The sequence below is a fragment of the Nycticebus coucang genome, chromosome 2, assembly GCF_027406575.1.
Source record: "Nycticebus coucang isolate mNycCou1 chromosome 2, mNycCou1.pri, whole genome shotgun sequence".
NCBI lineage: Eukaryota > Metazoa > Chordata > Mammalia > Primates > Lorisidae > Nycticebus > Nycticebus coucang.
Window position 1 is genome coordinate 74,183,362 of NC_069781.1, and position 24,328 is coordinate 74,207,689.

At 37.0% G+C, this 24,328-nt stretch overlaps 2 protein-coding genes across 3 annotated transcripts in view; one reads left to right on the forward strand and one right to left on the reverse strand.

The window, feature by feature from the left end:
* The window catches only part of CDC37L1 (cell division cycle 37 like 1, HSP90 cochaperone), a 30,787-nt gene extending 17,308 nt beyond the window's left edge, over nt 1-13,479 (reverse strand). The window contains exons 1-3 of the mRNA XM_053573655.1: nt 13,175-13,479; nt 9,159-9,440; nt 5,586-5,679 (exon numbers count right to left, since the gene is read on the reverse strand). Of these exons, the coding sequence (XP_053429630.1) occupies nt 5,586-5,679; nt 9,159-9,440; nt 13,175-13,306 (508 nt within the window). The 5' untranslated portion in view covers nt 13,307-13,479. The remainder of the gene's footprint in view (nt 1-5,585; nt 5,680-9,158; nt 9,441-13,174) is intronic.
* A 119-nt stretch (nt 13,480-13,598) lies between these two features.
* Nucleotides 13,599-24,328, forward strand: part of SPATA6L (spermatogenesis associated 6 like) — a 66,118-nt gene continuing 55,388 nt past the window's right edge. Inside the window, exons 1-2 of one of the 2 annotated variants that reach the window (XM_053573682.1) lie at nt 13,627-13,651; nt 23,281-23,412. The gene's annotated coding sequence lies outside the window, so the exon portion shown is untranslated. Of the gene's footprint in view, nt 13,652-23,280; nt 23,413-24,328 lie in introns of both variants that reach the window. The other variant, XM_053573673.1, reaches the window with a different exon arrangement.

The following is a 24,328-nucleotide window of genomic DNA, read 5'->3' on the forward strand; positions in this document are numbered from 1 at the left end:
TCTTTATCTAAATTAGAAATTTGGTCAAAATCAATACCACCAAGTAATCATGAAACCAGAAAAGGGTTGTTTGTCTAGTCAACTTTATTACTGAATAAATTGAATGTAACAGTGTAAGGTTTAAACTCCTTAGACTCACCCAAGGAAGAAGGTTGTTCATGGAAATTTTATAGGGCTATCTCAATAGTTTGGCAATAAGCCTTTCCACTAGGTACAAAATGAACTCTTAAACATTAAATTCCACATTAGAACACAAGAAAGAACAAAACTGAAGACAAATTCTTACTGAGAATACACAGCAACACATGGGAGTCAGCTGAAAATAAATGATGATTCTTCATTTAAAAAAAGGGGAATAAAGACTGTAACATTTTTGTCACAGAGATATGTAAGCTTTATGAAGTTACCACCCTAACACTTGGGAGACAAGGTCACTTAAAATTCTGAGAAATAACATATTATGGAAATTACTTAAAACTACTCCTCAAGGTATAAAGAATCTAATGACTCCTAGGGATTAGATCTAAAGAAATAATCCTTATTTCTTATACTTGAAAACACAAAATAAATCCTATGAAGCAGTTTTGTTTTAGCTTTCCTACAATTCCTATCTACCAACCACATAGAACTACTTTTCCTATTTACTTCTCTACAGTAGCATTGTGACTCGCTTGTTTACCAGATCCTGTCTGTTTTAGTTTCTTCTGCAGGAAAGATAATATAAAAAGGCTAGTGACACCTGTAGGGGCCATGAAGAAGGTTATCATTAAATATTAAAGTTTTTAACTACCTATTTAATACCTGAGACAAATCTGACACTTGAGATGGAACATAGGTTTTCTTTATCTAAGAAATACTTGTCATCATCACTTGATTTCAAAAATGGACATCAAAGGCCAGGCATAATGGCTCACACTTGTATTCTTAGTACTTTGGCAGGCCAAGGTGGGAGGATCATTTGAGGTCCTAAGTTTGACACCAGCCTGGCCAATACGACAAGACCTCCTTCTCTACAAAAAATAGAAAAATAGCTGGGTGTGTGGTGTGCACCTGTAGTTCCAGCGATTCAGAAGGCTCAGGCAGGAGGATAGCATGAGCCTAGGAATTTGAGATTGCAGTGAGCTATGATATACTCTAGGCTAGGGAACAAAGCAAGACCCTGTCTCAAATATAAAACAAAAAAACACAAAGCACATTGAATTAGTATGAAATTAAGAAGTTAGGTAGTCCATACAAATCTTTGTGGAAAGAGTATGAAATTTTATGAAAATACATAAAAGATAACAGATGAGTAAAACAGAACATACCTAAAATTACTGATATTATTTTGGATTTTATAAACAAATAAATACACATGTCTTAATAGTTTCCCTCTCCTCTCTGCTTTATACTTGGAGAATGATACATTTTAACACCTTACATTATTCATTTTAATTTATTTATGTGCTAAAAATCTTCCAGCTAGGTTGTGAATTCCTTGAGGAAAGATAGATGACCAAAAAATTTCCCTAGAATTCCTGAGCTCCAGAGATCTCTAGCCCAATCATCTATCAGCATACAACCATTTCTACCTATATTCCTATATTTAAACATCTTATTTGAAACCAAATCCATCCTTCTTTCTCTTTCTGCCATCCTTCCTAGGCTGCATGTTAACAATCAAGCTTTCCAGATATTTCTCTGACCTTACTTACCATTTCTCTGACATCAAATTGATCACTAAGTCTGTGGTTAACTACTACAATCTGCTAATATGATGAATCACAGTAATAAATTTTCTAATGCTAAGCCATCCTTGAATTCTTAGGATAAACCCTTTAAAAATATTTTTTTCAGATTGCAAAGTATATTTATTGTGAAGAATCTGAAAAATCCAGAGAATAAAAATCTGCAATTCTATCACAAGATAAATGATAAATGATAATTATTAACATTTTGGTATATTTCTTTTAAAGTGTATTTTTAATGACTTTCAAAGAAACAACATTAAAATCATAGTATACATTACCTATTTCACCTCATATTCGTTTGTATTAAATATATTCCTCAATAGGACACTGATATATTTTTAAAAAGCAATACAAAAGTTATTACACTGAAGTGTCTGTAAATACTCATCTTGAATACAAATGAAAAATAACCTATCATAGTATTTGCACAAATGTTTACGGTTTTGATAAAACTGCCAGCAACAACATCCTATACAGATTCATAAAATGCTGAATCACAGCTAACTTTGGCTGGAATTAAAGATGATGTGTTCTGAAAAACTGTGTAAGATGATTCAAAAAGTAGCTCTGATGAACACAAAGACAGTGATGTCCGCGAGGTATATAACTTGAATATAACTGTTGTGAAACTTAAGCCTGTTGAATTTAATAGGCTTTGCTTCTAAATTGATATTTTATATTTATAAAATATGAATTAACTAAATAAAAATTAAGTCCAAGTGTAGGGAAAAACATCAGATTTCAATGCTTCGTAATATTCCATAACATACTGTACCATTGATCATTGCACGGTAAATTCCATCTAATTGTAAGGGTAAAAGCAACACAAGAAAGGTAGTCAGTAGATAGCACAGCGAAACTCAGGAAGAACTCTTAAGAATATAATATACATGAGACCACAGAGAAGTCCTGTTGTGAAACTCCTACAACCCCACGTAGCCCCTCACATTATTCTCTGTCTTCTAAAAGTCTAGAATGCAGTCCAAGTTTGGAAAGCTTCAAGTTGAAAGCTTTAATTACAGTTTCTATTCCAGACATGCTTAAAGGAGTATTACGTAATTATTATCACTCTGGCAATGCTTTCTTCCTTTATCACAGTAAGCATACAATATCAGAAACAACTGTTTCCACTAAGGAGGGACAACATCAAATTCCACTGTCTTGCCTCAGGCCTCTCTCAATTTTGTGCCATAATTAGGCAACAGAGATTTTGATTATCTCATCATCCCACATGACTGCAAGTTGGTCCACTCTACACTGATGGTACTTGGTGAACAGGAAGTTGCAGGTACCCCAGATGCCTTGTTAAGTAAGATACATGCATGCCAGAAAGTGGGGAAAACACATGAAAATTTTAAGAGCCTACTACCTTAGTAACATTTCAGGGGATCCAATGTGCTGTGGCAAGTAAGGTATCTCCTCCAAAATGAAAAGTTGTGCATTTCCACTAAGAAACGGACACAATGTGAATCTGAGAGTGGCTATCGGGTCTGGTTGGGTTTGAAGACAGCAAGGCTCTGGTTAGTTTTACAAGATAGTATACTGCAAGCTCACAACATACAATGGAAAAACAATTGCTTATTAATTACCCGTGGATGTCACGTCAGCCTTTTCCCTCACCCATATCATTACTTGCACCAGTTTCATAAACTAAGGGTCATGGTGGCACAAGTTTGAGATTACACATACATTCAACAGCATAGACTCTACTCATCAAGGATGTTCTGCTATCCCAATCTTGGTTAACCACTGAACTCCTAATAGAGGCCTGTTGCAGAAACCAATGCTGAAACCTCAATATGGTACCAGACATTCAAGAGGCCATCCAGCTGTTGAGTAGCTGGTGGTTCATCTTGGTTCCATTTCATCTTGGAGGGACCAGTAATTACTCACTGAACAAATCATTCTAGATCTGCAATTGCCCTCTCTCCTTGCTCTGATTCTATCACTAATACATTTGTGCCACATTATTTTTTGACCCACAAACACATTTTATAACCAAAGAAATGAAGAACATAGGATCATGAAATTCACTAGTCCTATCATGAACATCATTATCTGGAAACAGCAGGTTTTACAAAATGATGAAATGATTTATTGAAGACTTAGTCACAGTGTCACATGGGTTAAAACACCTTTTTGAGATTCAGATAATTTTCCTATGCAAAATTGCTTTTGACCAAGGCAATCAGTTTACAATGTAAGTAAAGGAACTGTTTCTCACCTACAAGGTTTCTCATGGCTACAACACAACCACCCTGTAAAGTGTTAGCTAGATGAAAACACCTTGAGGGATGTTGTTTTACCAGATGTAATACACGTTCTGAAATAGCAACCAGTATATGGTACTACTTTTCCTACAGCAGAAAAATAGGGGGCTAGAGGGCAGCACCTGTGGCTCAGTGAGTAGGGCGCTGGCCCCATATGCCGAGGGTGGCGGGTTTGAACCCAACCCCGGCCAAACTGCAACCAAAAAATAGCTGGGCGCTGTGGCGGGTGCCCGTAGTCCCAAATACTCGGGAGGCTCAGGCAGGAGAATCGCAGAAGCCCAAGAGCTGGAGGTTGCTGTGAGTCCCGTGACATCATGGCACTCTACCTGAGGGGGGTACAGTGAGACTCTGTCTCTACACCAAAAAAAAAAAAAAAAAGAAAAGAAAAGAAAAATAGGAGACTAGAAAGCAAGGACTATAGGTGGGAGTGGCAACTCAAGTATCACAACTAAGATTCATTTAGCTTTACAACTCAAGTCTCTGCTTGTTTAAAGATTTTACTATCTGTCCAAGGGAGAACTGCTTATTTATTTTTTCTATTGTAAATAACACCACAATGACAATATGTAGAAAAACTCTGTCCATGTTTATTTCTTTGAGTACTGTTCTTGAGTTAAATACACAATCTATTTTCTTTTTTTAAAATGTAAAGTATGAAAAAAATGAGTATAAGTAAATTACATAAAAAATTAAAGTAGTATCCATTGTCTTGACATAATTGAAGCATAAATGAAACTCAAAAATCTTTGGGGGAAAAACACCAATAGGAAAAAATTTCAAAATGTCAATTAGTTCATGAACATACTACAAATAAAAACCATATTTACAAAATTAACATATGACTTGGTATCAAAAAAAAATGCTTTAAACCTTAACTCCTAACATCCCAGTAGCATTTTCACTCCAGTAATACCATACTGCTTATGATTCTCAGAACACACTATGCTGTTTCCTGACTTTGCCTTTCTACATGCTATTGCTGTTGCCTTGCCCCTCTTACCTACATGGAACCTGTCTGTTCCTCCTAGTTCAGCTCAGATGCTACCTCCTTTGGGAAGCCTTCACTTACGTCAACCCCCATCCTGCCCCTTTTCTCCAACAGAAAAAACTATTCTTAGTTCTCTCTATATACATTTATATTACTGTATTTATCTGAATAACAATTCAAGTATCTATCTGAATTATACACTATTGTATCCAAAACTGGAAAAAAAAATGTATGCTAGCTTGTTAAACCTAAGATAATCAGATACCAAGCAAGAAGCAAAAAGGAAAAAGCAAAGACTTGTTGGGAAATGGAAAAATGACTATGTAATAAACATGATTATCTTATAGGGTAGTACTATATAATAATAGATTGAATTCTGCTCCTCTTCACAACTTGGTTTACTTTGTCAATCTATTTTATTTATGACCAAAAAAAAAAAAAAGTCTATAACAAGATCTATATAGCTATGCCAGAAGTAGCTATACAACTAAAGTTTCCCACTTTTCTTTTTGGGTCCCATTTTATAAATCCACATTTTGTATACATACAATAATGACACCACTATTACAAAGAAGGAAACTCAAGTAGCAGACTTACCAAAATGTCTGATTTTTTGCTCATATTTCTGCATAAATGATTTTGACTTATCTTCATCTTCTGTTTCATTTCTTTTATCTTGATTAATAAAACTCTTAAGGAAAAATTTTAGAAATTAAAATCAGATTGTATATTCTAATTTAGTCTTCTTTCTCAGCTACTGAATGCCTAGCAAGTCTTTCTATAGGCAATATAAAAATGTACTATGATATCATACTGATATTGCATCATTAAATTCACCTGTTATGCTCTTTATTTTAAAAAAATCAAAATTTTCTTGTATAGGTATTTCATTAGTTTTGTTTAAAATGATATACATGTGGGAAATTATAGATTTATCTTAGAAATCATACAGAAAAACAACTGATTTAACCTTTTTGTTAAAGTGATTTTCCCTGTTAAAGATATAGAAAGATCCTTTATATGTATAATTGTTTGCATTATTCATTTCCTACAAATATTTACAACTCTGACCTAATCTTTGAAGGTCTTGCCATAAGGAAACACAGAAATTCAGAGCATATAAAGTACAGTAGAACCTCTGTCATTAACCACGTCCCTACACTGACCACCTCAAGTTGACCTAGTTTTCATAGATCAGATATGTACCACATGTACACATCAGTACAGCAGGCCTAGTTTCTTATGTTGACCACCTCCGTATATTGACCAGTTTGTTACCGTCTCTTGGGTGGTCAACTTACAGAGATTCTGCTGTATGTTGACTATAAATTCTTTGTTAGGATATAAACCCAGAATAGATTTTGCTGCATTTCTAATAAACTTTTCTGAGGAGAGCCAAAACAATCTGATTCTTAAAATCAAATACAACTTTTTTTTAAGGAAATGCTTTTCAGTTAAATAAGTAATAAAACAGATCAAGAATGAAGTTTTTACCTAGCCAGAAAAACTGGCAGAACAGTTTCTCAGAACATTCTGTGATTGCATTTATGCCCTGTTATCACTTCCAAAAATGTAAATTGCAGACCAGCTCACAACCAGTTTACAATGAGGAAGCACACAAAAATTTATATATTTCAGAATAAATGTTTTTTTCCCTTTACATAGTCTGCCATCTAGACCAGCACTGTCCAATAGAAATATAATCCAAGTCATAAATGTAATTTAAAGTTTTATATTAGCCGCATTAAAAAGTAAAAAGAAACAGATGACAATAACTTACTTTATTTAACCTAACATATGCAACATATCATTTTAACATGTAAGCAATAAAAAAAAATTAATAAATATTTTACTTTGGGGGGAGTACTAAGTCATTGGAATCTGGTGTGTATTGTAGTTTACACTTACAGCACATCTCAATTCGGACTAGCCACATTTCAAGCGCTCAATTGCACATGTGGCTAGTTGCTATCCAGTTGGACAGAGCAGATCTAGACCAGTCCTCTCAAGTCTCAAGCTCCCAGACAAAATCAATGTACGATTTTGAGCAAATGACTGGAACATAAAGATAGTCCTAATTAATTTGTGGTATAAATGTAGGCTATGTTAGAACCTAAGTTTAAAGAAATAAAAGCAGAGACAACATGAAAATATTTTCTTAGTGACTACTATGTTAAAAGAAGATACATTTACATAACAAAACAAACATTGCTTTGATCATTCCCTCAGGAAGAAAAAATTTATTTTTAAATAGTTTTGGGGTATAAGTACAAGTCAGAAAATAACACTCAAGACACACCCCTCAAAATAATATATGCAGAGGTAGCTAATTATTCAGATAACAATGGTGGTGGGAAAAAGAAAAATGTACGTACATTAGTACTGGCACAGAGTAAATCTAGAAAGATATGACTCACTGTTAACAGAGGTTCTCTTAGAAATGGAAATGAAAGTCAAGGGGCTCTTTCAATTTGTATTTTACATACTTAAGTATTTTTAAAAATGTATGTACTTATTTATTTTACAATAAGCATGTTGTACTCTTTAATTTTTCTTAATTAAAGAAGAAAGTACTGATAGGGCTAGTGGTAATGTACATTTATTTCCATGTGTTACTGATTGCTGTAGCAGAAGTTGAGCTAGTCCAGGGAAAAACAACGCTCAAGCGGGTAGGTGAGAATGGACGGCAGGAGGACAGAAAACAAGTGGATTACAGGCTGAGAAGTCTAAACAATAATGGTTAAAGATAAGGTCGATGGGACTTTGACAAGAATGAGCAGTCTACCTCCCAAGCTTGAGAGTTAAGTTTAGTACAAGTACATTACAAATTAGTAGAAAATGACTTGAATTTCATTGCTCTAGATGTTACAGACTGCAGTTCCACATTACTATCTCAACATGAATGTAGATTACACAAGTACATCTATTTGCTAAAATTGTACACTTAAGATTTATGCATCTCAAAGTATATAAATCTTATCCAAAAATTAAGCAAAAAATTAGTAATCATGCAAAGATAGGGAATAGATGAAGTTATAAATGAAACAGCTCCATGATGACTTTTGTTGATGTTGAATATGGGATTCATGAGTTTACTTTGTGTATGCTAAAATTTTCCATAATAAAAGGCTAAAACCAAGTCAAAATTCACACCCAGATGATATATTCATGGGTTGAGTAAGGTAAATAATGACATTTTCTTATCCTTCCCTATTTTCTGCATGTTTCAGGCCTAAAGAATGGTAATAATAGGTAATATACAAAATCTATCTTTGTTTTAGCTTCTGGTAACTGTCTCCTTTAGATATTTTAGCATAGTGAAAAAAACACAAAACCAAAATATCAGCACCTGCCAGCATGTTCACAGATTTATAAATGTTTTACCAAAATAAGGCTAAAAACAGACTATTATTCTTCAATATGTATCATTTATTCCATATTAAAAATATTAGCTAATAAAGTTATTTATTAGGCTTTGCCTTTTCCTCCTTTTCATACATTGGAAATTAATCTCTAGACATTCTAATTTTTAAATGGAAACAAAGGTAGAAAACCCTAAAGTTTGAGAAACATGAGATTTTAAAAGGCTAACTAGGCCAATGGAGATAATATTATCTCCATTAGTAAAGGACATTATATGGATATCATTTTCATTTTAAAGGCCTCTTAATAAAGGATATTCAACTAGTCTCTCAATTACACGGTCAGAAAGTCTCTTCCTTACATTTAAACCACTGTTATCAAGTCACTCTACTTACTTTTCAGTTTCTTCATCTATAAAATAAGATGACTGAATTAAACAAACTCTAAAGCATTAGTGACCACCAATGTAGGAAGTACAAAACACGAGATGTGGGGGAAATATATTTTCTTATCCATGTAAATATCAAACCTTTGTGAATGTTTTCTAATATACATAATGTTTGATCAGCAGTACATGTATATAAACAGGTAAGTGAGACTGGTTAATCAGCTTCCTGAAATCTACAGCTCAAGGGCAAGAGCTTTTAAACTTTCTGACTTTCCTAATTTTTTCAAATACTTTTCATAAACTGTCAAAATGAACGGTGTTTACAGGATTCTGTTGCATTGCTAGGAAATATGCACAAGTGGTATGTACAAACATTTCATTTTTTTCTTCTTTAATTATGGCCCAATAAAAAGTCCTACCTTATTAAAAACATCCTTGCTAATGGCATCCATACTCCATAGACACATCCTTTCTCTTTGTACTAGAGCCTCTTCTTTCTGTCGCCATTCCTCTTCCCGTTGCCGCAGTTCTGATATTGCTGTTTGTGCTTTGGCGTGTTCCTGGTCCAAAGACTCAGAGTTATGCAGTGCTAAGCTACCAAGTTTCTGCTGAGCTTCAGCAAGATTCCATTTGCACGCCACAGAGCTCTTCACAAACTCTTTCTGCTTTTGGCAAGCTAGTTCAATCCCATGGCTATACATCTGGATTAAAAAACAAAACAAAACAGTATTTGTAAGATACTGAAGGCAATGGATATGCTGTGTAGCATAGTTCAATTTTTGTTTTCATTTGAAAGATTTCTGTACAATATTTTCTGGTGCATAATGTATCCTGTGTTCTGGGCCTGTATTATAGGCCTTGTTTCATCAACTAAACTCTAAGCTTCTTTGTTAATCTATGCCCCTCCCCTGACAACTAACAGTAACAAAAGTCTGGCAACAATCACAGTGTACAAAGCTTGTGCTCAACAAACATGAGATTTATAGTCTTTATAATCTTGAGCCAGCAGAATAATGAGAACAAAGCTTAAATCTAGTTCATCACCTCAACATTCAACATGCTGAAAAGTCAGACCTTTAGTTTTGTTCTACTAGTTCTTCACTGCAAAAACCTTTTATTTAGAAGTAATCATTTCCTGGTTTCTATTTATTTTCTGTATTTTCCCACTCCTTTGGTGATCTGACAAGTTCTTACTGAAAATTCCTCTTTATAAGTGACAATATCAGATATCTTTTAACTTATTCCTAATCAAAATAGGCAAAGATTTTTTTTCAAGTGCCAGATGGTCCACCCTGGTGACTCTGTGGAACCAGCAGTAGTATTAATATTTACTTAACTACTACATGAAAAGCATGTGATAGGTCTTCAATTCCTTCTATTCTTAGCTCTATAAAACAAAAGCTAAAGGTACATTCTTTATGATTTCTTAACCAAATACAGATCAACTTCAAAGTACTTAATCAGAATAATTTCTCCCCAATCTGTTCCTATATGTGCACCACTATTCAAACCCTTATAATTCCACATGTGAATTATACAAATACAGCCTGTTTATCCCAAGCCATTCTCCATTTCACTAGACTGATAATTCCAAAAAACAAATCTAATCATTTTATTCATTCTGAGGTCTCAGGATAAAGTGCAAACTCTGTGATACGGCCCTTCGTATCATTTCCAATGATCTCTCTAGACTCAGTTCGTTACTTTTCTACTTGTTTATTTATTCCTCCCATCCCCAATGGCGCCTCCCTACCCCGCTTTGAATTTGGTAATACTTCTTCCTCTAGGTAACTCCTATCTGTATACAGATTCTGCAATCTTCTGCAATCGTCTAAGCTTTTCTTATCCATTTTCTCCCCACACTACTTATGCATATTTCTAAGGCAATGTTTTCCATACATTATTATGTTTCTCTATTTACTCAACTGCTAACTTCTTAAAGGGCTAGAATTCAACAAATGTTAGATGAATAAATTAATCTCCACTTCTTTGAACAGACTGGTGGTGGTAAAGAGTGCTGAGGCAATTAGCAAACAAGGCCCCTACCTCCTGGCTGATTCTTCAGGAAAACTCAAGTTTCTACTAGGGTTTTTGCTATTCAGATTTTTCATTTACTCATTCAGCAGGTTTGGAGCCAGGTACTATATACTATGTCCCTAACAAACCAAGTAAAACATTTATGTTTTACTTTTTGCTATCTTAGAATAGGATCAAAAATAACTGTAGACCTGCTATGCTTAAAATGGGACCAGGAAAAGGAGAAAAATGAAGCTATAAAACTTATTTTGTAAGAAAAGACAAAGCTACCAAGAAAGTCAATATGGATAACTGGAAATACCTTGCATTTTTTAAATTATGTGGGAGAAAATATTCATTTCCCAAATCAAACAAATTCTGAAAGTTATTTACGTTTAAATTCTCCCTAGACTATCCAGATAACATTTGGCCACTTGAGCAAACTATCCAACATGTATTCAGATAATTAAATAAAATATTAGGTCATATTTTAATGAACTAAATTCTACAAAGTAACTGTTAGCATTAAAGTGTACCAATGTAACTTTACATCAAAACTTTTCAAAAAGCATCCCTATATTCTGATCTGCCTTTTAGAAGATCTATATTTAAGATCTATATTTAAGATCTTCTAAAACTAGACCTTAGAACTACACATCATTTATTTTATTAAGATATCTGGATTCTCCATATTGCTAAAATTAAACCAAAGCTGGTTTTTAAAGATGGTAAATGTTTCTCCAACTTCACTACACACTGTATTCTTTCCAAATATTCCAATCTAAAAAAATCTTAAAGCCAGAAAGACAAATAAGTTTATAATAAATTAGTAATCACTTTGCAAATTTTAAAACCAATTAAAGGTAGTTGCATCCAAACACAGTTTCGCAGTATTTTACAGGAGGGGCAGTGCAGTAGGTGAGAAAATACTGGTCCGGGGGTCATTAGTGGTTTTTAATTTTAACTTTGCCACTAACTAGTTATATGGCCTCAGGGAAATTACTTTTAATAAAGATTAAGCCTATCCACTTCTAAAATCTCTTTCAGCTGAACAAGTTTGTTAAGTCCACAAAAGAAATTAATTCACAGTTACTTTAAAAATTTCATGCTTTTCTTGGCTTTTGTGATTCGATCATAATGCAGTGAAATTCTTGAGACCTTTTTTTCTCTCCATCTGCCTTCAAAATTGACAACAGCAGCTGCTGTTCATTATTTTCTCTCTGTATAACACATTGTGTGTGTATTACACATTTTGTATATAAATATGACACCAGTGATCTACAATTAGTGGGTGACTACTGACCCATCAACTCTCATTCTGCCCTCCTAAAAAATGTCTTGCACTCTCCCAGTGACTAGCTGGCCGAAGTACACTCTGTGGTTATGAAACAGCATTTTTCTCTGTATGATGCCAACTAACCCCATTAGCTGGGCATAAGATCGATGATTCCACACTTACTGACAAACGATTTAAATCACTCATCTTCATTAAGATCTAGCTAAATGAGTTTAGAGAAAAACTATTCATTCTATTACACTATTGGAACCCCATTTTCCAAGAAGGCAGACAGTTATAATCCACTGACCATATTAGTGCTTTGTCTGTGATACTGAAATATACTTCCAAAACACACTCAAGTTATGAGATAAACCAGGACATGATAAAATGAATATATAAGCACTCCCTAACACAGAACTCAGAAAAATCCTAAATGTTGTATCACATTTGGGTAAGTTTCAGAGGCAAGAAAGCTGCTTTGAAAATCACAAGTAGTATCAGGAACCCGAGGAAGAATTCTGTAGGAAAACGCAACTGAGTGCCTGGGGAATGACGTGAAGCAAACTAAAAACAAAACAGTAAAGCAAAGACGGTCACGCAAATGGGAGAGGTGTGCGCTAGCATTAAATGCAAGGTTTACAGAATTTGCTCATATGTGATTTGGGTAAAATAGCAAGTGAAATCATCCTTACGTCTGGACTCAGAGAGATCTTAAGCTACAATCATTTACTGTCTCTAATCTAACTACCAACTGTGCACAAGTCTGTTAAAGCTTTTAACAGAAAAAAGTGCTGAGAGCAAAGCACGCACAAGAGGACACAAAGGGTCACTGTTATAGCGTGAGCTGCCCCAAATCTAGGTGCTGTCAAGAGGCGGGGAGGCGGAGGAATGTCTTCTAAGGGTGAGAAAGAATCAGCCAAGTAAAAGAAAAGGTGTGCGTAGAAGTGGGTAATACATGTTCACCCTGTTTCTCCTCTGAAAGTGCTATATATAATAGCAAGTGATGGCATCAGTCGCCCGACTCCCAGGGAGGAGATGGACGCAGAAAAGGGTCGGGGCGACGTGGCACTCCAGGGAGCTTGGCGACAGCACCTCTCCATCCTCCGCACCCGCCCCAGCAGAACCCGGCCCCCCTTTCACCTGGACGCCGCCGTCCGGCAACTGCGGGCAGCGGGGAGAACCGGGGGACACGTCCAAGTCACTCTCTTCCTCAGCTTCACCCTCGGCCCGAGGCAGGCTCCAGGGTCCCGGCGGCGGCCACGGTTGCTCCATGTCCAGCTGCCCCCAGACCTACAACCGCCACTGCCAACGGACTTGGCGTTGAGTGGAACCCGCTGCGCGGAGCCAGCAGCTCCAGCCGGCCGGGGCCGTTACCCAGAAACCCCCAGTCAGCGACGCACACCCGGCGCTAGTCTGGGCCGCGCCTCCGGCTGACGGCGGAAGGAGCGGTCGACTTTAGTGTCACTTCCGGTTGAGGCGGGGCCGTGAGGCGGGTTTTGGGCCTCCATGTAGGGGGTGGGTCTGGAACTGTTTTCTAGTTTAAAGTCTATTCTCTGAAGCCTGTCGGCATTGGGTGCTTAAAGCAAATCGCGCGGCGGGTGGTGAAATGTTTGCTAGGTAATGTTAAATATTTGCTATCTAGTGTTCCTTACGCTGTAAACAGTGGGTCCTGGGCGCTGGGAGGTGCCCGGACCAAGTCTACTTTGCATTTTGTTTTGAAACGGCAACTCATTCCTGTGCATTGACACATAAACCAGCAATACACTGTAGTTCTAAAGCGGGGTTGGGACAGGGGAAGCAGAATTTTAAAAAGCGGGAGCCAGTTTTTCTCTCATTTACGATTACAAGCAACACAAATTTGCTTTACTTGGTTGGAGGAGTACACCAAAGAATAAAAGTACTGGGGCGAGCATGGCTTAAAAAAATTAAGATCAGTAACCGCTAATAGCGAACGTGTAGAGAGGGCTTCCTACTTTCCTACTTTAGTTTAATCCCCAAGATTTTGTTTTTATCCCCCTTTTTGATAAGAGGAAAAATAGACCCACTGCGCCCGAGGTCACACATGTTCAGAGGCTAGGATCCAGCCCAGGAAGTCTAACCTCTAAACGTACCCGTTTAACAATCAGGCTTTGCTCCCTAGTCATTAAAGATACCCAAATAAAAACGACGAGACGCCATTTTTTTCCCGTGTATTAGATTGGCAAACTTGCGAAATGGGTTAATAACCAAACTTGGAACAACATGTGAGAAAATGATGCAAGAATGTCATTTCTGTAACCTTTTGGGAGAAGTAATTTGACAATATGAGAGGTTTAAGTGCTTTGATACAATAATTTAACTACCAGGAAATTATGCAACGATTATTGTTGCACCAGTATTCCAAGATTTACCTACAAAGGTCTTTTAGCAGAATTTTTTTTATGGTAAGAAAAAAAAATTGCCCATCAATAGAGTAACTTAAATAAGTTATGGCATTTAATAAAATAGGATATTATTATTTAGAATGAGTAAAGTAAACCTAAATATGCTAATACAGAAATATCTCCAAATGTCGAGCTTTAAAAAAAAGCAACTTGCATAATTAGATATATGCATATATGTGTAATGCATAGAAAGGGGAGAGAGATACCCTATTTGTGTAAAAACTAGTCTCTGTGTAAAACATTCCTGAAAGGTATATGAGGAACTGTTAATGATTATCTCTGGAGGCGAAGGCTGGGGCGGGGGAGGAAACTTTCTGAGAATCTGTACTTTCCACATTTAGCTTTTCTATATTGTGCTTTTTGAATATTTACCAATGATACATACTTTGAGAATAATTTTGATATGACTAAATACAAATATATACAACTAAATGTAAACATACTTATATTTAGTTACATATTAATGTTATATAATATAATAATAATTAGTAAGTAATTATAAATAACAGTTAAGAAGCACTTTTTCACCTACACTTTTTGGGTTTAGGGGTGAAAGCTATGGCAGAAAATGGAAAGGGAGAAATAAAAGGAAAATACTTTTCTTTTTGCTTCCATGAAGCTTGCACATTGCTTTTAACAGTGCCTGGCATAAAGTAAGCTGTATATAAATGCTAAGTGTTGTTTTTTCCTGCCTTTCTCACTACTTTTTCTCAGTCTTCTTCCCTTCCAGCAGACTTCTAATTTTAAAGTTCCTCATATTTTGGCCAGTGGGGAAAATCTTGTGTATTCCTGTGGCTTTAAATAATGTCTGTGTATCGACAATTCCCAAATTGAAATCCAAGCCCTGACCTTACCCCAGTGCTTCAGACTCATAATTCTACCTACTGATTTAACATCTCTTTTTGAATGGCTTATACAAATCTTAAATGTAATGCATGCAAAAAAGAGCATTTGCTCTCACCCTCAAACCTCTTCTCCCTGTCTCCTCCAAGTCAATAAAAGGCACCACCATCAAGTCCAATGTCTAGAGGCCAGCTTTAATTTCTCCCTGTCCTTTCTCTCTCATACCAACAGCAAGTCCTATTGTTTTTAACCCTCCAGTACATCCTGAAGCTATCTACTTATTTCTAGCTTTACTGCTTCCTCCCTAGGCCAGGACACTATGATCCCTCCTCAACTGTAGTAGTCTTCCGTGCTTCTGTTCTATTCTTGCTCCTTATAATCTCTTTATACAGTTGCCTGAGAGATTTTTTTAAAAACACATATAAATTATATCACAGCCCTGCTTTATAAACTGTATGTTTTCAGTGCAAAAAAATGAAACCCCAGCTAAAAGAAACCTAACCATAAGAATATTTATTATCTATTTAATGAAAAGGATGAAGATAGGTGGTCCCAGAATAGGCTTAGCAGTTTACTGATGTCATCAATGACTCAGGTTCTTTCTATTCTTCCTCTTCACTGTCCTAAGTCGGCTGACTTTCATCTTTGGGCTCATTACATCATGGTTGCAGGATGACTGCCACATTCATGGACACTGCATCAAACATTACAGCAGCTAACGCAGAAAGGGAGAAAAGGAGGCAAAATAATTGTATTCCCTTGTGGTTCTCATATCAGAGTAAAAGTCCCAAAAGCATCTAGTGATTTCCTTTTATATTTCATTGGCCAGAACAGGCTTAAATAAATTATTAAACATAATTTGTTGCTGGGAGCTGGGTACATTGCCACCCAAACAAATCTCAGGTTCTGTTGGTAAGGAGGAAAAGTTTATGGCTATAAGGTAGACAACCACCACCATAACTATTTTAAGTTCTTGTGCAATCTAGTGTCATCTTAACTTTTGAGTATCATCTCTTAACACACTCCTTTCGCCTCCTGTGGCACCCTGTGTCTCTCCTAGTGTGTTCATTGGATTCCTTTCAGTTCCTCAAACACCATTATCCATTTCTTTCCTGACTCATGATCCTTTGTATTTGATGTTTCCTTTGCCTGAATTTTTTTTTTCTTGCTTCTTTGACAGTCTTGCTAGTGGGCATGACTTCGGTCTTGCTTTCTCTTCTTAAATCTTAGATTAAATGTTGTTGAACCTTTAGAGAGGCCAGCCTAACCACTGAGTCTAAATTAGGTTCTTATTTCTTTTTTTTTTTTTTTTTTTTTGTAGAGACAGAGTTTCACTGTACCGCCCTCGGTAGAGTGCCGTGGCGTGACACAGCTCACAGCAACCTCTAACTCTTGGGCTTACGCGATTCTCTTGCCTCAGCCTCCCAAGCAGCTGGGACTACAGGCGCCCGCCACAACGCCCGGCTATTTTTGGTTGCAGTTTGGCCGGGGCTGGGCTTGAACCTGCCACCCTCGGCATATGGGGCCGGCGCCCTACTCACTGAGCCACAGGCGCTGCCCGGTTCTTATTTCTTTTTATCCCACTATTATGGAAATTTAATTCCTACTATTCATCATACCGCTATCTTATTTATGTTTGCTTAGTTATGTTTCTTCCCCCACTAGCAGGTAAGCTCCATGGGAGTACAGATTGTTTCTTATTCTTATTCATCCTTATATGTATATTGCTCAGAACAGTAATTTTTTTTTTTTTTTGAGACATAGTTTTACTAGGTTGCCCGCGGTAGAGTGCTGTGGCGTCACAACTCACAGCAACCTCCAACTCTTGGGCTTAAGCGATTCTCTTGCCTCAGCCTCCCAAGTAGCTGGGACTAAAGGTACCCGCCACAACACCCGGCTATTTTTTTGTTGCAGTTGTCGTTGGTTAGCAGGCCGGGGCCCTGGTACGAACCCTCCAGCCTTGGTGCTTGTGGTCACCGCCATAACCAGTGTGCTACGGGCGCCAAGCCAGTAATTCTTATTCTTACTCATCCTTCTACATGTATTGCTCAGAATAGTAATTGGCACATACTATGTACTGAATAAATGTGTGCTGAATAAATAAATAGGGAATGAATGAATGGAAACAAGGATAAAAGAAAAGATGCAGGATTAAATAAGGGCAGAAGAGGATGAAAAGGGAGCAAAAGGTTATATTTTGGTAGGAGATAAGGGGTGGGAATAATGACGTCAGAAATAGCCTCCTCTTCAGCCATTGCTGACTTTGGGGCCCAGGCACAGTAGACGTTTTTTTTTGTTTTTTTTTTAATAAGTCTTGGAACTTAAATATACTTTTCTACTTTCTTAAGTTGAGTAATTAATAAAATTCCTTGGAAATTGCCCTGGGTCATAATTGCCTACTACTCCTGTAGACATAGAGCTAGCCAGCTAAAACTGAAAGGAGAAAATTAGTTTTTTTCTGAATTAGAAATTACTTTAAAATGGAAGGACTATATAGTCCAATATACCCAAGGGCAGTCCTTGTGGAAAGATAATGTGGCATCATTATGTAAGTGCTGAGCCTACAAATGCCAGTCAATCGAAGTATAAGCCAAAGAGTAACATATGAGTCTGACTCATGAACCCTAATAAAGTTTTGTGAAATATATCCCATGTGTGGATCCAGATCCCAAATGACTTCAAGATTGTTAAAAGCTGCTCGACTGCAATTTCATTCCTTCTTTGGAAGTATTTCTGATACTTGAGGAAAATTCTTGAGAAGTGTATATACTTATAAAGAAATACTTAAATTGTCATCTTCCCACTTTGCAAGTTCATGCAGATCGTTCTTCTTACATAGTGCTGCTTTTTTCCTTTAAATGGATTTCCCTGAGAATTGCTTGTAAGGTACTGTACATCAAAATAATTTTATCTGTGCTGTGGTGAATAGATCCACCGTATTTTCTCTTTAATGTATGTAAGATACCTGTCGAAGAGAATTTTATAGTGATGTCACCAAGAATTCTCTTAATGGGCTGTTTTAGGATAGAAAGAGATCCATATAAAGAAATCATAGCTCTTGTTTAAGTATATGTTTAAAATTTTAAATTGTTATTATGAATACTTTTAAATAAAAGTATGGAATTACAGAAACCCCATATATCCATGACCCAGATTTCAATAATTATCATGATTTTGTTACATTTGCTTTGTCTAATCCTTTTACTCATTTTCTGGAGTACTGAAAAACAAAATCTGGCCTAGCGTGGTGGCTCAGAACTTGTGTAATCAGAACTTTGGGAGGCTAAAGCAGGAGGATCACTTGAGCCCAGGAGTTCTAGGTTACAACGAGCTATGATCGTGCAACTGCACTCCAGTCTGAGTGATAGAGTGAGAACTTTCTCAAAAAAAAAAAAAGTAAAAGAAAATAAAAGCAAATCCTTATACAATATGCATCTCGCACCTCTAAACAATGTTAGTGTTTGCTTTACATAAACACAAGGGTATTATCATACCTATCAAAGTTAGTAGTATGGTGTTATCTGATGCCCAAACTATAATTAAATTTCCCTTGATAGTCTCAAATATTATATTTAAGTTGGTTTGTTTGAATTAGGTCCCAACAAAGTCCACATATTAGATTTAGTTGTTAAGTCTCAAGTATCTTTTATGCTAGATCAGCACCCCTCACTCCTTTTTTTTTTTTTTTAATTAATGCCATCGACTTGTTGCAGACTAACTTGTTCAGTTAATGTCCCATATTCTAGATATGCCTGCCTGCTTCATTAACATGTTTCACTACCCATATTGCCTTTTAAGTGAAATTAGCTCTAGAGCAATGATGCCCATTAGAACTCTTTGTGATGATGAAACAGTGTGCCTGCACTAATGTAGTAGCCACTATTGAGCAATTGAAATGTGAGTAATGCAAGTGAGAAACTGAATTTTAAATTTATTTAGTTTTAGGGTGAACTAAATAGTGGCTCATGCCTATAATCCCAGTGCTTCAGAAGGCTAAGGCAGGAAGATCACCTGAAGCCAGGAAATTAAGGCCAGTCTATGCAACACAATGAGACTCTATGTCTACAAAATTAAAAAAAAATAACCAAGTGTGGTGGCACACACCTATAGTCATAGCTACCTGAGAGGCTAAGGTAGGAAGATTGCTTAAGCTCTGGAGTTCAAGGCTGTGTGAGCTATAATCATGTTACTGCACTCCATCCTGAACAACAGTGACACCTTGTCTCAAAAATAAATAAATAAAATTATATGAGTGTATTTAGTTGTAGTTAATTCAAATAGCTATAGGCGGCTATCATATTGGATAGTCAGCTCTAGTGGCTTGATTAGATTCAAGTTCAACTTTCTTGGCAAAAATGCTTCATAGGTGCTTCCTATAAATTACACAGGGAGGCATATGATATTAACTATTGTAATGTATAGTGGTGCTAAGCTTGATCAATGAGTTCATGTGGTGACAACCTGATCCCTCAAATGTAAAGTTCCTCCAAAGGATGTGACTTTAACATTAACATTTTTTTAAAAATATAAACTTCATCATTATACATTTTTTTAGAACCAACAAAAGAGCCCAGTGTAGTTCATTGAGCTTTTTTACACATTCAGAGCAGAAGTTAGGAAGGTAAATTTTTCTTCTCTGTATATTAGAGTAGGAGAAAACTAAACTGTTAAAGAAAATTTTAGAGAAAGACTTTGGAGAAAGCTCAATATAAAGGACAATTATTTCTCGGGTCTTGAGGCTGGATCTGTACTGAAAAAAGTTGATGATCGGGAAATGCATTACTACTGAAATAACTCAGATTGTTTCATGTACTTTGGTGTTTCCTTTTCTCTTTTTAAGCATTTCTTTCAAATGTTAATGAATAACTCACTTTGGAAACTCAATCTGCTGGTGTTATTCACACTTGCTAATGAATAATTCACTGGCTCAAAAAATTGTAGGGCCTAACAAGAGAGTCTGTTGAGTTCAGACATAAACAAATGGCCTAGAATGGATTTTGACGGTTTTCTTATCACATATTAAGGAATACAGTTGCCCTTAGAGAGTCAACTGGCTCTAATAGGAGGGCATGAATGTGATGGAGAGAAAAGGTCTTCTTTTCTTACCTACCACCTTGTCAGATTACCTAAGTGGCCCTTCTTTTTACTGTAGGCAGACAATGGAAAGCAGGATAGAAAGCTCAGCATGCTGAACAGTACTCTAAAACCTGGTTTGACTACTTTTCCCCTTCCAGACTCTGATAAAAGCTACAGGCTTTCTTCCCCTAAAAATGCACATATGCACATGCAGGAAAGGTTGCCTATCATTTCAGGGTGTTCAGGACCGAGATAACCAGGGATTACAGGATAAGCAACACCGCAGTAGAAGCAGAAATGGCTGAAACACTTGCATGGATATTTTTATGGTTTGCAGTACATAGGATATAGCATCCAAAGCTGCTCCTTCCTATGTTCTCAAATTTCTTCTTTCTATTGTTTTATGTTTTCTACTTGTTTTGTTTTCCTTTTTGGACTAGATAATGCAAGTACTTGGCAAGAGTATACATTTTTAAGATACCTAAAGACATTCAATGAAAAGTAAGTTTCCTTCCTCTCTCCTTCTCTACCCAATCATTAGCAGTTCCTAGTGTATCCCTTCAGTAATATTCTAAGTATATGTATACATGTAATATTCTCCTTCTGTCCCAAATGGCAGCATACTTTACACATTTTTTGCACCAGGCTTTTTGTTTCTTAGCTCTGTATTTTAGAAATTATTTACTATTAGGACTTATAGCTCTGCCTCATTCTCTTCCCATGCTTCATAATATCCCATTGTATGGCTAAACCATAATTGATTTAATCTGACCCTATGGATTGAACTTTTTTTAAAGAGATGAGGTCTTACTCTGTCGCCAGGCAGGAATGCAATGGTGTGATCATATATTATAGCTCAGGGTAACCTCAAACTCCTAGGCTCAAGTGATCCTCTTGCCTCTGCCTCCTGAATAGCTAGGACAACAGGCACATTCCACCATGCCTAGCTAATTGTTTTTTTATTTTTTTGAAGAGACAGGGTCTCACTATTTTGCCCAGGCTGACCTTGAACTGCTGGCCTCAAGTGATCTTCCCACCTTGGCTTCTCCCAAGTGCTGGGATTATGGGTATAAACCACCATGCTCACCTGTATTTAATGAAGATTTAATAGGCTTTCCCAAATTTTTTTTTTTTTTTTGAGACAGAGCCTTCAGCTGTCACCCTGGGTAGGGTGCTGTGGCATCACAGCACACATCAACCTCCAACTCCTGGGCTTAAGCAATTCTCTTGCTTCAGCCTCCCATGTAGCTGGGACTACAGGTGCCTACCACAATGCCTGCATATTTTTTGGTTGCAGTTGTCATTGTTGTTTGGCAGGCCCAGGCTGGATTTGAACCTGCCAGCTCTGGTGTATGTGGCTGGGGCCCTAGCTGCTTGAGCTACAGGCGCTGACCCAGCTTTCTCTATATTTTAAAATACAAATAATGGTGCATAATGTGATTTTGTGAAAGCATACCCATGGGATAAATTCCTGACAGTGGAATTGCTGAGCCAAATTAAAATTTTGTTTTTTAAAGAATTATGATTTTATTTGTTTTTTGCAGTTTTGGCTGGGGCTGGGTTTGAACCCACCACCTCTGGCATATGGGGCCAGCGTCCTACTCCTTTGAGCCATAGGCGCCACCCCCCAAATTAAAAATTTTGATAGACATTATCAAATTGCTTTCCAAAGAAGTTATATGTGGTAGGCAGAATAATGACCCCCAACGAAGTTCACCTCCTAATCCCTGGAACCTGTAAATATGTTACTTACATAGTAAAGGAAAATATAAGGTTGCAGGTGGAATTGAAGTTTCTAATCAGCTGATCTTAAAATAGGGAAATTATCCTAGATTACCTGGGTGGTCTCAGTGTAATCACAAAGGTCCTTACCAGTGGAAGAGAGAACTGGAGAGATGGCAGTATGAGAAACTCTTGGCTCTACCTTGCTGGCTTTGAAGAAAGAAGAAGGGAGTTTGAGCCAAGGAGTGCAGACAGCCTCTGGAAATGCCAGGAAATGGAAAAGGCAAGGAATGCAGCCTTGCTGGCACCTTGATTTCAGCCCAGTGAGCTCTGTGTTGGTTTCTGAGCCACAAAATTGTCAGATAAATTTTTCTGGTTTTAAGCCCTTAAATTTGTGCTAATTTGTTACATTTGCCATCAAAAACTAATATGTTATATGTATTTACATGCCCACCAACAATGTATGTGTTGCTCCATACTCCCCCCATTAATGCCTGTTTAAAAATGTTTCTTTGGGCTGGGGTGCGGTGGCTCATGCCTGTAATCCCAGCACTCTGGGAGGCCGAGGCAGGTGGATTGCCTGAGTTCAGAAGTGCAAGACCACCCTGAGCAAGAGCGAGACTCCATCTCTAAAACTCTCTCCCAGTGCTGTGGAGGGTGCCTGTTGTTTCAGCTAATCCGGAGGTTGAGGCAAGAGAATCACTTGAGCAGAGGAGTTTGAGGTTGCTGTGAGCTATGATGCCACAGCAGTCTACCAAGAATGACAAAGTGAAATTCTGTCTCAAAAATAAATAAATAAATAATAAATAAATAAAAAATGTTTCTTCTCTTCATACGAATGAATACTCCTATTATTTGTTAAGAAATGTTTATGAAAAAAAAAAAAAGAAATGTTTATGATATTGTCCTTTTTTTTTTTTTTTTTGAGACAGGCATTTGCTACATAAGCCAACCTGGTAACTCCTGGGCTGAGGAGATCCTCTCTCCTCAGCCTTCTGGGTAGCTGGTACTTCAGGTGTGCCACCATGCCCAGCTCTAATTTTGTGTCTTAACAATAATTAGTTTTTTTAGCTAAGAGGAAGAAAAATCTCAGCTATAATTATCTGATTGAGATAGTCTTGTGTTTTGCTAATTTATTCTTTGGAAAATTCCCATTTGGGCTGTGTTTCACTTCCTTGTCAGGGACCAGGAGGTAAATAGCCTGTGCTGATGTGTCATTCCTGCAGTGCTGATGCCACTGCTGACCAAGCTGCACTGCAGAAACACTCTGGAAATAGAGGTCGTTCTTTGGAATCTGCTTGCTGCCACCAGCAGGTACTACCCAGCAAATAAAGCCATTCTCTTTATAAAAAAAGTTTTTCGGCATATATTCATGGAGTAGAAGTGCAGTTTTGCTATATTGATACGTTGCATTATGGTGAAATTGGAGCCTTCCATGCCTCCATCACTGGAGTAGCGCACATTGTACCCATGAAACAACCTCTCATCATCCACTCCCCTCTCAGCCATGCCAGTATTTCCAAATGGAGATGCCAACCCTCATCTTCCTTGGCCTCCTGCAGAGGTGGCAGCCTCAGTGATTTATTACTTTGCCAGATGGGTGAGATACTGTGTATGTAGCAACTTCCACATCTCTGTGGCAGCTGGCAGCCTCAGATGACCATGCAGTGAGAAATTAACAGAGTGTGATTCTTCCTTATCAATTTATTTAATTTAATATCCCCATGGCAGAGTAGCAGGAGTATTAATTGCTGTGCTTGGTCCTTTCTTATTCTGCATATTTAGTTTGTCCTGATGTGGTGGGAACTCCCATTACCTTTGTATATTAACTCCTACAGACTGGTTTGACAATTTCTGCATTTAGTATCTATTCAAAGATGTTTACGGAGTATCTTCTATATTAGGTATTTAGGATACAAACACTTAGCCATGCATAGATAATAGACAATAATCCTGAATTACAGGATCAAATGTAAAGCTGCTATTGTGGTAGCTGCTACAAAGAGAAGATACATGTATTTATAATAGTAAGATTCCATCTTTTTGGGGACCAGAAGAGAGAGCTCGGTGGGATATGTAAATCTGTGTACATATGTTAATACCTATACTGGATGACACTTTAAGTAAAGGGTGTATAGAGTTAGGAAAGGAAAAGGACTAGAAATATTGCTTAGCAGATTTAGGGGGATAGTAACAGAGAAAGAATGGCCAGAAAGTTGGAGAGAAATCA